Source organism: Sceloporus undulatus, chromosome 2, assembly GCF_019175285.1.
Source record: "Sceloporus undulatus isolate JIND9_A2432 ecotype Alabama chromosome 2, SceUnd_v1.1, whole genome shotgun sequence".
Lineage (NCBI taxonomy): Eukaryota > Metazoa > Chordata > Lepidosauria > Squamata > Phrynosomatidae > Sceloporus > Sceloporus undulatus.
In genome coordinates this window covers 252,247,484-252,261,239 of record NC_056523.1, presented here as the reverse complement: position 1 = coordinate 252,261,239, position 13,756 = coordinate 252,247,484, and the positions used below count along the sequence as shown (strand labels likewise).

The following is a 13,756-nucleotide window of genomic DNA, read 5'->3' as shown; positions in this document are numbered from 1 at the left end:
TATGTTGAAATGTTCAGTGTTTATTTGAAAAGCTCTAGCTCTTTGTGCAAGCCATTGGTTAAAAAAAAATCAAAATTAAAAAAGAAACTGATTTAGCCAGAATTCAAGCTATCAATATTACAAGCTTGTGTACATAAGCAACATTTACATCAAGTTTATAAAAGAGGGCACACATTGCCATCAAGTAAACATCACAGAGGCTCAAGGTAAAAAAAAATCACAACTCAGATCTTGGAAGAAAACAGCTGCAAGCACATGTATTAGTAACATGTGCAAGTCAGTTTAAAGTCCTTTCTGGTGCTGAAATACTTTGGTGGCCTCAGAGAAAGTGTCCAGAAAGACCAACAATCCGGAAAGCTTATTCCAGTGGTTCATCTTCTCAAGTTGAAGAACTGCTGTTAACCAGCAATTTCGTCCTTGGAGAAGTTATACAAGAGGATAGCTGGCAGCTGTAGCTATACCACAGTTGTTTTCTCTATCTTTAGCCATGAGGATATAACCTTTGTCACCCCACGCCTCACTCCAGCTGAAAGAAAAAAAAACAGCAGTTAAGACTGGTAAAGCAAACTACTATTTTAATATAGCAAACTAGGATTTTGGAACACCTACCACAATGCTCACATCTCTTCCCATGGTATTTCTTTTGTATCAAGTTTTATTACATTGAAAGCCTGTGGGTAAGGGACTATCTCCTGTCTGTGCAGAATTTGGTAAATATGGCTACAAGTATCAACAAAAAATGCTGAAGTGTTTATTATAAGCCAACAGCTAAGTTTATCTGCATTTCCTTCTAGCCCCTTTTTCAAGTAGGTTTCCATGCAAATACTTCACCTCAGTTATAGATTTTAGTAAGGATGTATTATATATATGTTGTATGGTATTACAGACCATAAAGCAATAAAAAAAACTTATATAGAAACTGCTAGGATAAACAGCACACTTTACAAATTCCAGCATACATGCAAAATTACATCACTGTGTAAAGCTTCAGAAAAATTATTAACACAATCCAAAGGCAAGAAGTCTTTACATTAGTTTTGCGGCACATACCTGTTTTTGACAATCCAGTACTTTTTCTTCTTGTTTTCGGGATCTGTTCCCTCAAATCCATAACCAACAGCAAGAACACCATGATCCAGATCTTCACTGCTGCATTCTGGTTCATAGTAAATTCCTAGAAATGGAAGGATAGATCAAATTTCAGATAATTAACTTTTCCTTCAGGTTATCTTGTCTGATGCAACCTCTTATAGGAAGTTGATTTATGCAAAGTTTAAATCTGTTTATGCTGACCGACCAAGTGACTCTCCAGTGTTTTGGATACAGTACAAGTCTCTGTTTCTTGCTTCTTGTTTATTATGTGACAAATGATCTGTAAATATATCACCACCTCACTAAGGGCAAGATTTTCCCCAACCTTCATTCAAAGAAATACAGAAAAGGGAATGTGCATCTTTATGCTGGCTTTCAATGAGACAGAAAAAAAAACACTAGCAGATATTCAAAATTTCTGTAAAGATGTCCATATAAAAGGAAACAAGGTTCAGGATATTAAGGCTCTTCTGGCATTTGCCAAGTCTGAGTGAGGCAGAGCCTCATTTACTTCTTAGGATTTTGAGGGAGAATTCTTGGTGCCCCCCACCCCATAAAAGGAGTGAGTGTGATGAGGAAGGAGTAAGTTCTGGGTTTGGCTCAAGGACTTGCATGGAGCTGTAGTAGTAAGAACAGATTATTACCCATGCAGCCTCCTACAGTTTTACATCTGCCTCAGAAAACAGAAATGGGTCACTTTAGTCACAAGTCTAAACAAACAGTCATCTTTTAAATTATCTGCAAACCTCCTAAAATTGCAGGAGAAAGCAGATTCTACCTTTGCTTGATATCCTATTGTTACCTGACAGACTGGAACTGTCAAGTATTGCTCTTCGTATTTATAAGACAAAAGCAAGAGAATAGCAACTGCAGTAATAATCCACATTGATTCCATACTGCAGAAATAATCCAGTTTGACACCATTTAGCTACCATGGTTCAATGCTATGGAATTCTGATAATTGTAGTTTTGTGAGACATTTAGCCTTCTCTGCACAGGACTCTGGTGCCACAACAAGCTACAATTCCCATGTCAATGCCATGTCAGAGGCAGCCATTGACCGTTTTTTCATTGGCTTCCTTTGAGAAACTGCATAATACACTTTGCAGTTCTCACTGTTAACCAGCATTTGGGAATGAAAGGAAACTGGGTAAAGGCTGGCAGTGGAGTGCATAAAAGAGATTCTCACATGTTTGAACAGCGCCTCACCTGACTTATAGAACTGGAAAGTGGAGTGACCAGCATCAATAGCAACAGAGACTGGCCCAACAGTAGCCACTGCCTCCATGAGGGCATGCTCACGTCCTGGTTCGATATCAATAAATCCAGTGTCATTAGCAGCATTGAATTCGGATTTGTACAGGCAATCTTCATCATCCTTAATGAAGAAACACATTTGTTACAATTCAAACTTCAAATGCAGGAAAGCTCATTGAAACATTAGTTCTCCATTTTTTTAAAAAAAAACTCCACTATCAATATGGTTAAACTATAATGAAGCAGAGATTGAAATTACTGAGCAAATTCAATCCATTTAAATTCAAACTGAAGCATTATCATTTATCAACTTTTTCAAAGAACAGTTTACCATTTTCATTTGCTGCACTGCAAACTCAATATGGTGGCAGCCAAGTATTCCAATGGCAATCCCAGAGATTTTAATAGCTGCTATTTCTTAATTTGCTTCCCTAATGTATCTGTTGACCTGTTAGATCTGACAAATAATTTGGCAGGAACGAAATCTAACCAAGGAAGAAGGCACTACTGATTCAGACGCCATTATACCTTGGCAATGTAAGGGTAGGAGTCCTCAGAATCAATGCCACCATTGTCCAGAATATACTGGAAAGCCTGGTCCATAAGACCCCCATTGCAGCCTTCATTTCCTTCAGCCTGAGAGCAATCCACAAGGTTTTGTTCACTCAAGGAGACCAGCTTGCCGGTTTTGCGAAAATGTTGTCCTTCAAGGGCTCCAGTTGCACTGAATGCCCAGCAAGAACCACAATGACCCTAAGGACAAATTGAGAGAAATTTGTTAAGTTCTGCAATGGGAGAAAACACTGCTATCATGCTGTGATCAATCTGCTCAAACACAACTGGGAAAAACTGAACTACAACTACCAGAATCCCTCAGCCAGCCCAGTTCAGTCAATGAAGTCCACCTTTCTTTCAACTCAATTTGCCTTTCCAGAAAAGAGCTTCTCTGGGCAACTGATCTTTCCAGATTAGTAGCAAGTTCTTCTACTTGCTTCAGTAGGCCTTCCAGATGTTTTGCACTGCAAAGCCAATAATAAGGGACTGTGGAACTCACGGGACTAATTTTGACTACTAATGGTCTAAGCAGAGCCAGGCACTGGTAGCAACAACACTGCAAATATGCAAAGTCAGCAAGTTAACTGGAAGACAGTCACAGCATTCTACCCAGCCTCCATTTCCTGGCGTGAACAAAATTAGAGAAAAGGGCTTAGAGGAAGGAAAGGCAATTTCTCTCTTAATCATCAGCTGCACAGCTGAAGAAAGAGAACTATTACTGCTCAGAGCTCAGGAAAGTCAATCTTTGGACTACAATTCCTAGACCCCCTAACCACTGGCCATTCTGTGATTTACAGTCCAACAAAGCAACTTTCTGAACCTCTGCTAATGCTTCAAATAGTAAGATGAGAATTAGTAAACCTGATGAAATCCCAAAAGGTCTGAGAACTACATGCTATAATATTACTACAGATGACCAGATTCCACCAGTGCTATGAGAACCAAGAACGCTTGAGAGGTGATTTTCAGGCAGTGCAAAGCACTGTATGTAACCACTGCTTAAAAGTGCTGCTCAAGCTACTAGTATACAGCTAAGCCAAACCCAGAAACCCAGATACATACCTGATTCTTCACTGGAGTTACATATCCCTTTTCCCTCCAGTCAACAGATTTTGGAAGCTCCACAAAGTTTGGTTGAAGAAACTCAGATCCTCTGTATTTCTTTGCTGTCTTGGAGTGCTTATAACCATTCATCACTTGCCTGAACTCTTCATTGTTCTGGAAAAAAGAGGAAATACATCAGGATAACATCAACACAATTACTCAAGGAAGTAGCACTACAACTTTGCTGATACATACCATGTCTCCAAATTGATTCATTCCCAGGGTGAAGCTATGCTTGCCCATGCTGTGTTCCAGGTTGTGCAATTCAATCATCTTCAGATTCTTCTCCCAGATCATTCTTCTCCAGCCTTCCTCTTTCTGAAGAAGAAATTAATGTTTAGTCTTCAACATCCTCTAGATTCTGAAGAGATTGGCTAAATCTAGTAACCCGAATAAACCATGGGCTGGATGAAGCACTTTAGCATCCAGCTGCCAAGAGTTCATGCAAGTTATGCTTTAGAGCTGCTTATTTGCTTTTGATTCTCCCATCTCCTTCCTATACCTGTCAGCTCCCTGGCCCCCAACAGCTACAAATGCCACAGATTGTGCCAAAACTGTAGCACAAACCACAGCATCCAGTTTTGGTTGGGTAGCTGAACACAAATTACTATGTCACTTCAAGGCAGCATGTTGAAGCCACAACTATATTTCTTAGTTTTAGTTTGAAACAATGCCTGAATTAAACTTTTAAAATATCTCCAATATCTAGCTTCTCTTTTCATGCTGGATATGCCAAGAGTGTGCCACTATTTCAGCCAGCCCTTTTAAAATTATACAGTTCATGCTTATTTTATAAACTAATTCAAGGCTTTTGGTCTGTGGAGGTGTTTTAGTAACAGCCATCTCTGCTATATATCCCCAACTCAAATTAAGCACTACCATTTCAAAATTGAGCATAAGCAACCTCCAATATGAAGCCTTACTATTCAATGGCTTGTTTATGTCAGGGGTGGAAAAAGTTACACAAGTAGCAAATAACTAATACTATCAAAACTGAAAACATTTAATATTTAAATTAATATCCAAATCAAAACTAGAAAAAACATAGGAGAAGGAGGCAACCTAGTACCCACGGGCAGTTATGAGTTACACTTCCCATACCTCATGACTGCCCATCCCAACTGTTTTATGGGAATTGTAATACAAAACACCAGGAAACCAACAGCTCCTAACCCTGACTGGGGATGAAGGGAATTGTAACCCAGCCCTTCCTATGCACTATTCATAAGACATTCACAACTACACCATTTCAAACTGTCTTTCAGTACTGTATATACTCATGTGTAAGTCTAGAAATGGACCCCAAACTTTACTTTACATCATGTCTGTATGTGTATATAACACACACACACACACAATCCCCTGGTGAAAGGCAAGAGTTTAATCTGCCCTGGAAGCACTGACCCCCCCCCCCCCAAATTCATCCAGCCTTTGGTATGAGGACAGTTATGCCTGTTGGAATTGTGTAATTTTCCTTTGCTTTGTCCTTTACATCCTTCATTACCTTCATTACATGCCCTTAAGTTTTACCCTTGACTTCTCCATGGGTCATATCAAAATCCATAGATTTGCCCCCCAAACCTGCCCTTGACTTATACATGAGGTTGACCTATACACACCTCAGCATAGTTCTTGCCATGCCATGACTTCCATGCGTCCCAATGACTATCCAGAGCAGGGTCTACGCTGGGAGCAGCAAAGCATGTCTCCACCGCAAGGGCCAGTAAACACAGATAGACCTTCATATTGAAACCTGTTGTGAGAAGAAAATCTGGTTCAGCAAGATAACCTCCTTTGCTTACAATTAACAACATTATAGTACAGAAAAAACTTTCCAAGTTTGGGAGAATAACCTACTTTTTTAAAAAGGCTAACACAGGCACACCCCACAGCTATCACATAAGGCATCTGGTACAAGAGAATGTCAGTCTGTTCCTTATGCGATCTTCTCAGTGACTTAGCAGTAGAAAATTAAGAACGCAGTGATGCCTCAAGTTCTTTCAAAATGCTGTCTGAACTTTTATGTACATAGATACACATTGAGAAGCAGGGATGGGGCAAGACTACCTTTGACACGCTAACCAAATTTTCTTAGGAAGGGATGGAAGTCTCATACTTCTTGCACCTTAACGGCAACAATGCAAGGTCAATACCATTTTGGTAGCAAATGAGAAGAAAAAAGAGCCCTTTCAAGTATTTTCTCTGCCTTTCTCTATATTATTACCAAAGTTCCTAAAAACTATAATCTCTCCCTATTGAAGGAGCATAGTGTGGCAGCCAGACACTGTTCTTCAGCAAAGTAACAGGAAACTAAAAATCTCTTTTTGAAAAGGCACTAGCAACGTTGCCGGGTGTATTTGGTCCAATATTGCGGCTCTAATGATCTCAAACAGTGCCCTTGAGAGCTTTTGGACTTCAGCTCCCAGAAGCCTCAGCCAAGTTGGCCAATAGTCAGGGATTATGGGAGCTGAAGTCCAAAATTCCCTTAAAGAGCACAGTTTGGGGACCACTGTTATTAGATCCAAGACTGTGGGTCTAAGGATTTATCAGGTCCAAGGATCTATTAGATTCAACTTTGTGGGACTAAGGATGTATTCAGTCTATTAGATCCAATACTGTGGGTCCAAGGGTCTATTAAAGATCCCACACTGTGGATCAAGGGGGAGGGGATCCGGGGAAAGAAGACCCCATTCCCCCTCAACCCCCCCAGAGGCCTCTCCCCTCCTCTCCCCCCAGAAGGCCCACAAACCAGAGAGATAAACAGGACAGAGACCCAGCCCAGCCCTTCCAGCAGCTGCCTCCCAAAAGGAGGAGGAGGATCCCTGACTCATCCGGCCTTTTCCAGGAATCACTTCCGCTCTCCTGGCTCCAAGGCTCTTTTTTTTGAGGGGGGGGCTGAGAGACCAAGGGAGGGAGGGGGGCAAAGACACGTGACCCAGCTCAGGGAACAGACACGTGAGTGCCAATTCACATGACCAAGGGTTGCGTGTAGAGGGGGTGGGGGTTGTAGGCCCAGGATGAGTGTCAACAACAACAACAACTGCCTCCAGGGCCTCTGTGGAGGGCAGCTTCCCTCCTCCTCCTCCTCTTGGCTGGGCAGGAGTCCAAGGAGAAGGGGAAGGAGAGGGGAAAGAGCCCAAAGGGAGGCCCAAGGCCCCTGGGCAGGCTTCTCAGCCAGGCTCCCGGAGGAGGAGGAGGAGGGCATTTGGGGGACCCCTCCTGGGCAGCAGGATGGAAGGCACTTTCAATAGTGCCCCACTCCCATAAAGACAACAAAAGGAGAAGGGAAGGATGCCTCATTGGTCCATATACAATAACGCCCTACACTGAAGGAAGAAAACACTTTGGCCAGGACCACAGAAAGAGCTGGGGATGGGCATGGAAGTAAATCCCTGCTCCCAAATGGAAGAGAAGAGAGAGATTATTATTACTGTTATTATTCTAGCCCCCCCCCCCAGCCTGGAATGTAGGACCGAAGTGAAATGGAAGGAGGGCAGAGGCCGGGAAAGGCAGCCCCAGGGAACCAGAGGGAGAGAGGTGGCACCTGGCCCAGTTTCGTAACCGAGGCCCCGGAGAGGCAGCCAGGGAGGCCTCGCTTTCCCTCGGAGCAGAGGCTGCCGCTGCTGTTGTTTGTGGATGCCTCGGAGCCCTTCCAGACTCAGCAGGGGGGGGGGGGTTCTTGGAAAGGGTCCTTCCAGAGAGGGAGCCCCCAGGGCTGAGAGAGTGTGACTTCGTCCCGGTGGACTCGGGTCCCAGGGTCAGGGGTTCGAACCCTGCTCTCCAGAGTCGCCCAAACGCAGTGGCAATGTGTATATATATATACATACACACACACACACACACATTGAAAGACCTATATATGTGTGTGCATTATATATATATAGTGTGCATAGATATATTGTGTATATATATATATATATATATATATATAGAAACACACACATATGTACACATTATATATACACATACACAATACATAAATAGAAACACAAACACACACATATGATACTTGTATCTCGCCCTTCATCCAAAGCTGGGACTCAGGGCAACTTGCAACATTAAAAAACACTATGCGGTGAAATAAAACAAGATTAGGTTACCAGAATAATTAAAACAAATTCAAGGCTAAAATGACAAATGCTTTAAATAGACTAAAATGCTTGGAGACACACACACACACACATATGCACACAGTGTGTGTGCATACATACATGCATGTGTGTGTTTCAGAAGGAAGCCTATCCAGGGGTAGCCGTATCCGCCAGGATAGCCAAGTACAATAACTCCCATTATCCACAGAAGGGAAAGCAGGGCCCGAAGAGGCCCAGAGCGGAGTCTCACCTGGATGAGCGCAGCCTTGACAGCAGAGTCCTCCTGGTTCTGCTCCGTGAGCGCTGTGGAGCGTTTAGGGTCTGGGGCTGCTCTCTTAGCCTCTCCTGCTCCTTCCAGGCCCCGCCCCCGAGCCTCCTGATTGGCTGGGAAGCTCAGGGGGCGTGGCTTGGGCTTAATCCTGCCAGGGATCGTGACTCTGGATCCCGTGATGGAGGGGGCTGGGATGGAGGGATGGGGATCAACAGCATCTGGGGCCAAGGACGCCAGGGCTGGCTTCGTGGGTCAGGCAGCCAAAAAACAAACCAAAGACAGACACAGAGAGAGAGATAATGCTTTTTCCCCAAAATCAGCAATAAGGGCCTCAAATGCCTCTTTTTCTTTCACAAGGGATCCTGCTTAGTAGGCAGTGAGTAGTCAGGCCTGCCAGATGTTGGAGAGTTTAAAAAGTCCAGATGTGGTTTGGAGCCAGGTGTCCTCCTTGCAAAAGAGGACAAGAGGGCATCCCTCCCCCCCCCCAAATATGAGGGGCATGAAACTGAAAACACTTGGTCCAAAACACACTGCAGAAATAACTCAACTTTAGAAGGCTTTAACTATTCAGGCTCAGTGCTAGGGAATTCTGGGAACTGTCGCTTTGCAAGACATTAAGCCTTCTCTGTCAGAATGATGGCACAGTAAACTATAAACTAGTGCCTTAGCAAACTACGGTTCCCAAGATCTCCTAGCACTGAGCCAGAGCAGTTAAAGTGGTCTCAAACTAGATTATTTCTGCAGTGTGTTTGGACCAAGGAACACTCATTCATTCATTCATTCATTCAATCAATATATATATATATATATATATACACACACACACACACACACACATAAAACTTCCGCTTCTGCCAGTTTATTAAGAGCAGGAAAAGGAGATTTAAAAACAAGAAGCCATCAACATTAGTAAAACAGCAAAACAGTTATTTATATTGTTCTCTAGTTCTCCATGGGGCTCATTGCCATAAAAAGAAGCGAGAAAAGGAAGCCAAGACCAGGAACTTCAATGATGTGACCTATATTGTATTTAGTCTTACACAAAAGTCACATTGCTACATAGTTTTTTTTTAGAGATAACTAGAACTAGGAGGCATAAATATATAGTTGGCCCTTCATATTCGTGCATCCATGGATTCAACCCCCATGGCATGAAAATATATTTTAAAAAATTAAAATTCCAAAAAGCACACCTTGATTTTGCCATTTTGTATAAGGGACACCATTTTACCACCCCGTTGTTACAACAAAACACAAACATGCATGGATACCACGGGCCCTTTGTAGGAACATCTTGGCTTAACTATTTTATTCGTAATTCAAACATAAAATAAAAGAATAGTTCACAGAAATCGTTCAGAAACCATTTCCCCTTATTTCCTGCAGGAAACAAAGGTCCCAAACACACTGCAGAAATAATCCAGTTTGAGACCGTTTTAACTGCCCTGGATCAGTGCTAGGGAAGCCTGGGAATTGTAGCTTATTGTGGCACCAGAGCTCTCTGACTGAGAAGGCTAAATATCCCACATAACTACAGTTCCCAGAATTCCCTAGCATTGAGCCAGGGCTGTTAAAGTGGTCTCAAACTGGATTATTTCTGCAGTGTGTTTTGGATCCAAGTTTCCCCCAAAATTTCACTGTCCCTTTCTCTGTGAGTGTGTCCCCTTCTTGCCCTCAGCCTCCGCATCTCTAAAGCACTTCATTGCCTTGGTTTCTACAGAAAGTCATTGCAGTTGTTTCCATGTTCTTCTACTTTTCAAAGTTCTTGGTAAAAATTTCCACCATTTTTATCTTTCTTTTATAAATGTTCAGTTTAAACAAAATCTTTATCTGGGTATAAGATGATGATGATGATGATGATGATGATGATGATGATGATCATCATCATCATCATCATCATCATTAATCGTAAATGTTTAAGTATACTGATCTTCTGTTTAGCTGTTTTAACTGTCTAATAAGAAAGCTCCAAAATGATTAAAGTGCTAATGTGAATATGGTGAAAATGGGTTGTGTATGTATGCATACATCCCTCTCTCTTATCCCCCCAATCTTAGTTAATAAACCAAATATATATCACTATCACTGTCTGTACATCAAATACCTCTTCATAGTATTAACAACTGAGTTGTGTATTAACCTTCACATTCAAAATACATTTTTTAAAAAGTTGCATGAAATAGTGGATTAAAACCAGAATTTGCACAAGTAACATATGTAATAAAGGGTTTCCAAATGTCTTCAGATTTATACAAATGTTTGGATTTAAACAAATGTATATTGATTTTCAGACCTGTAGGATGCATGAATATCAGTGTATATTGACTCACCTATGAATATTATTTGTTAGATGATTATATGTAGATGGCTCTCTCTATTATACTGTATCTTTAGGTTCCGGTTTTAACATTTCCCTTTTGCTTTTTGTTTGGTTTCCCCTTTCCCGACCATAGTAGAATAATTCAGAGTTGAAAGTGACCTTCCCATTTCAAATAGCATGCAAGAAAGCTATTTGTTACAGAGGTTTAAATCAGTCAAGTGACTTATTTAATGGAGAGCTGCCCAAATGGGTAGGATAAAATTGTATGTAATAATGGGCCTAAATACTCTAAAGGCACTGGAACACATCTGATCTTGGAAGCTAAACAGGCTCATCTCTGGTTAGGACTTGGATGGGAGACTGCCAACCAATACCAGGTGCTGTAGGCTATATTTCAGAGGAAGAAACTGGCAAAAACACATTTCGTGCCTAAGAAAACCCTTGGACCTTCATGGGGGTCAACAGGCAACTCTCCATTCACAACTCCCTAGTTCTTCATTCAACCCATGCTTTGTTGAAAATCACATGATGCCTGGAGTCATGTGAAGGTTTCAGTTTACTTTTAAGATTATGGAATTGTAAGATTATGGAGCTTGTAAACCAAATCTCCATAGTTTAAAAACAGCTTTCCAAAATAAAAGTTAAAGAATACCATGATTACCTGACAGGTAATCTGATTGGTTTAGGTAGAGGCTGATAATATTTGAACTATGATTTAAGGCTGTAGGGCTTGCCACATTTTGGCTTGAGAACTCAAGGTCCTTTGATATGGACTTTTTTTGTGTGTGTGAGTTTCCAGAGGAACGTTTCCCCATTTAGCACATGCTTAAGAACTGGAGTTTGCTAACTTGGTGAAAAGTTTGCTAGATGGGATTAATGGCTAAGCCATTAGAGTTGCCAGGCATCCCTTATTGTAAGGGATGTCCCTCATTTGACAGCCAGAAAGCTTGGCCCTGAAGGACACTCCATAGACTTCCAGAAAATCCAATATTTGGGGCTGTGAGAGTGATGAGAGGAACAGATGTTCTGTAAAATCTAACCCAACCTGAGAGTCAGGTTAAATTAATTAAAATAAATACTTTTACATGATATTTAGGTAGAACACAGTCTTCTTAACAGCCACTTCCTGGCTATCAAACTCATATATCAGGAATTTTCACTGTCCCATGTGGATAAAGTATAACAGCTTCAGTGTAGTCATCATGGCTTCTAGGGAGAGTTGATTTGCTCTATGACCCATTTATTTGCCTTTTTAGGCGTCCCATGTATCTGTAGAACTCTTTTCCAGCACCAAATTATAGATGAGTTCATTTTGATCCTATGAGCCTTTTTTATTGTCCACCATTTCCATCCATCCATAGAAATTAGAAATAACAATGATATGGACAATCCTAACTTTAGGATTCGATGATATACAGTGGGTCCTTGTTATCTGCTGGGGTTTGGTTCCAGGATCCCCTGTGGATAACAAAATCCGTGGATGCTCAAGTCCCATTAAATATAACGGCATAGCAAAATGGTGTCTTTTATATATAATGGAAATTCAAGGTTTTCTACTTGGAATGTCTTTTTTAAAAAAATATTTCCAAGCCGTAGATGCTTGAACCCGTGGATAAAACAATCCATGGATAAGGAGGGCCGACTGTATCTGTACACTTCAGGATCTTGTTTAGTTCCTTCATAGCTCTACCCTCTGAAAAATATATAGCATTTTGATAGAAAAATAGCATTGTGAAAAATAGGCCCATTTAAGACTCATTCTTCTGAAGTTACCAAAATACGATGGCTTTGAAGCTGGGGTGGTGCAAGGAGGAGGGAAGCCAAATGGGGAAACTGTTCTGTGTACTTGTGAGAGTTGCTAGTATGACATTGTATGTAGAGCTACAGTATACCTGTATCTTAACATGGCTATATGTAGAGATCAGGGCCATGCTGCTAAGCCTTACCCTTAAAGGTATACCTTTCACAACCACCCAGAACTGTTCTTAAGGTGGGGTCTCAACACTGGCAGGCAGGTTGTTATCAGTAGCATCATTATCACTCTGAAAAATAACTAGGAACTAAACCTCTTTTTGTTTTGGAGGACCCCTGAGATAACGTGATAGGATTGATTGATTGATTAATACATCATTTGTTTTATTTATCACACTTAGAGAATCGAATTAGAAAAGTTCTTTATTACTGTAAATCAAGTTGCGAAAATATTGTCCTAATTTTTTCAAAATTTCCAAACCACATCCAAGATTATGCATTGGGGCACATATGTGCATCATGTAGTTATGCCTCTGTTGCTACATCTTCCAAGGCAGTCCCCCCCCCCCCAAACTCACCTTGTAAACAGTGGAGCTGCCCCCAACATGGTTGTTGGATGTGAGGGTATCAGCAGAGACATGGCTAGCTATTTTCATATAGTTGGATGTACTGTAAAGGCATCACATGCAGGGATATTCCAAGGACTCCTGGAGGTTTTTGCAGATGCCTGTTGCAGCCCATCCAGGAACAGGAAAATAGCTAGATGAGCCCGCACCGATCTCCCTGATCTCTGACAACATGGAAATGCACATGTGGAGGAGAGGGGTACATTGCTTTCAGACTGGGTTCGGGGGGGGGGGGGGGGGGGGGGGGTACATTGCTTTGGGGGGGGGGGGGGGGGGGGGGTGCGGGGTTGGACATTGCATAGTTGGTAGAGAGTTGCAATGTCATAAGTCTGACTTATGTTATCATAAATCACCAGCAGTATGGCAGCCCACAAGTTATAATTGCAACCACCTTTTTCTTTGGTCAAAATATTACTGCCTTCAATACATCCTGCACCAGTAAGGGCCAAAATTTCAAAATGGATTGCAGTTTAATTTAGTCACTAATTCCTACAGTCGGCCCTTCTTATACACTGATTTTTTATACACGGATTTAAGCATACACGATTTGAAAATGTTCCAAAAAAGTATAAATTTACCTTGATGTTCCATTTTTTATTAGGGACACCATTTTGCTCTGTCATTATACTTAATGGGACTTAAGCATACACGGATTTTGTTATACACAGGGGATCTTGGAACCAAACCC

General features: G+C 41.6%; 1 protein-coding gene across 1 annotated transcript; it reads right to left on the bottom strand.

Moving 5' to 3' along the window:
* On the bottom strand, positions 1 to 8,478 carry CTSL (cathepsin L). Its single transcript, XM_042452849.1, has 8 exons — positions 8,350 to 8,478; positions 5,628 to 5,761; positions 4,204 to 4,326; positions 3,967 to 4,122; positions 2,878 to 3,102; positions 2,302 to 2,470; positions 1,051 to 1,174; positions 1 to 526 (listed from the first exon to the last, which is right to left on the bottom strand). Exons 2-8 carry the CDS (start codon positions 5,751 to 5,753, stop codon positions 427 to 429), a joined length of 1,023 nt encoding a protein of 340 aa, XP_042308783.1. The 5' UTR covers positions 5,754 to 5,761; positions 8,350 to 8,478; the 3' UTR covers positions 1 to 426.
* Between the last annotated feature and the right edge of the window lie 5,278 nt (positions 8,479 to 13,756).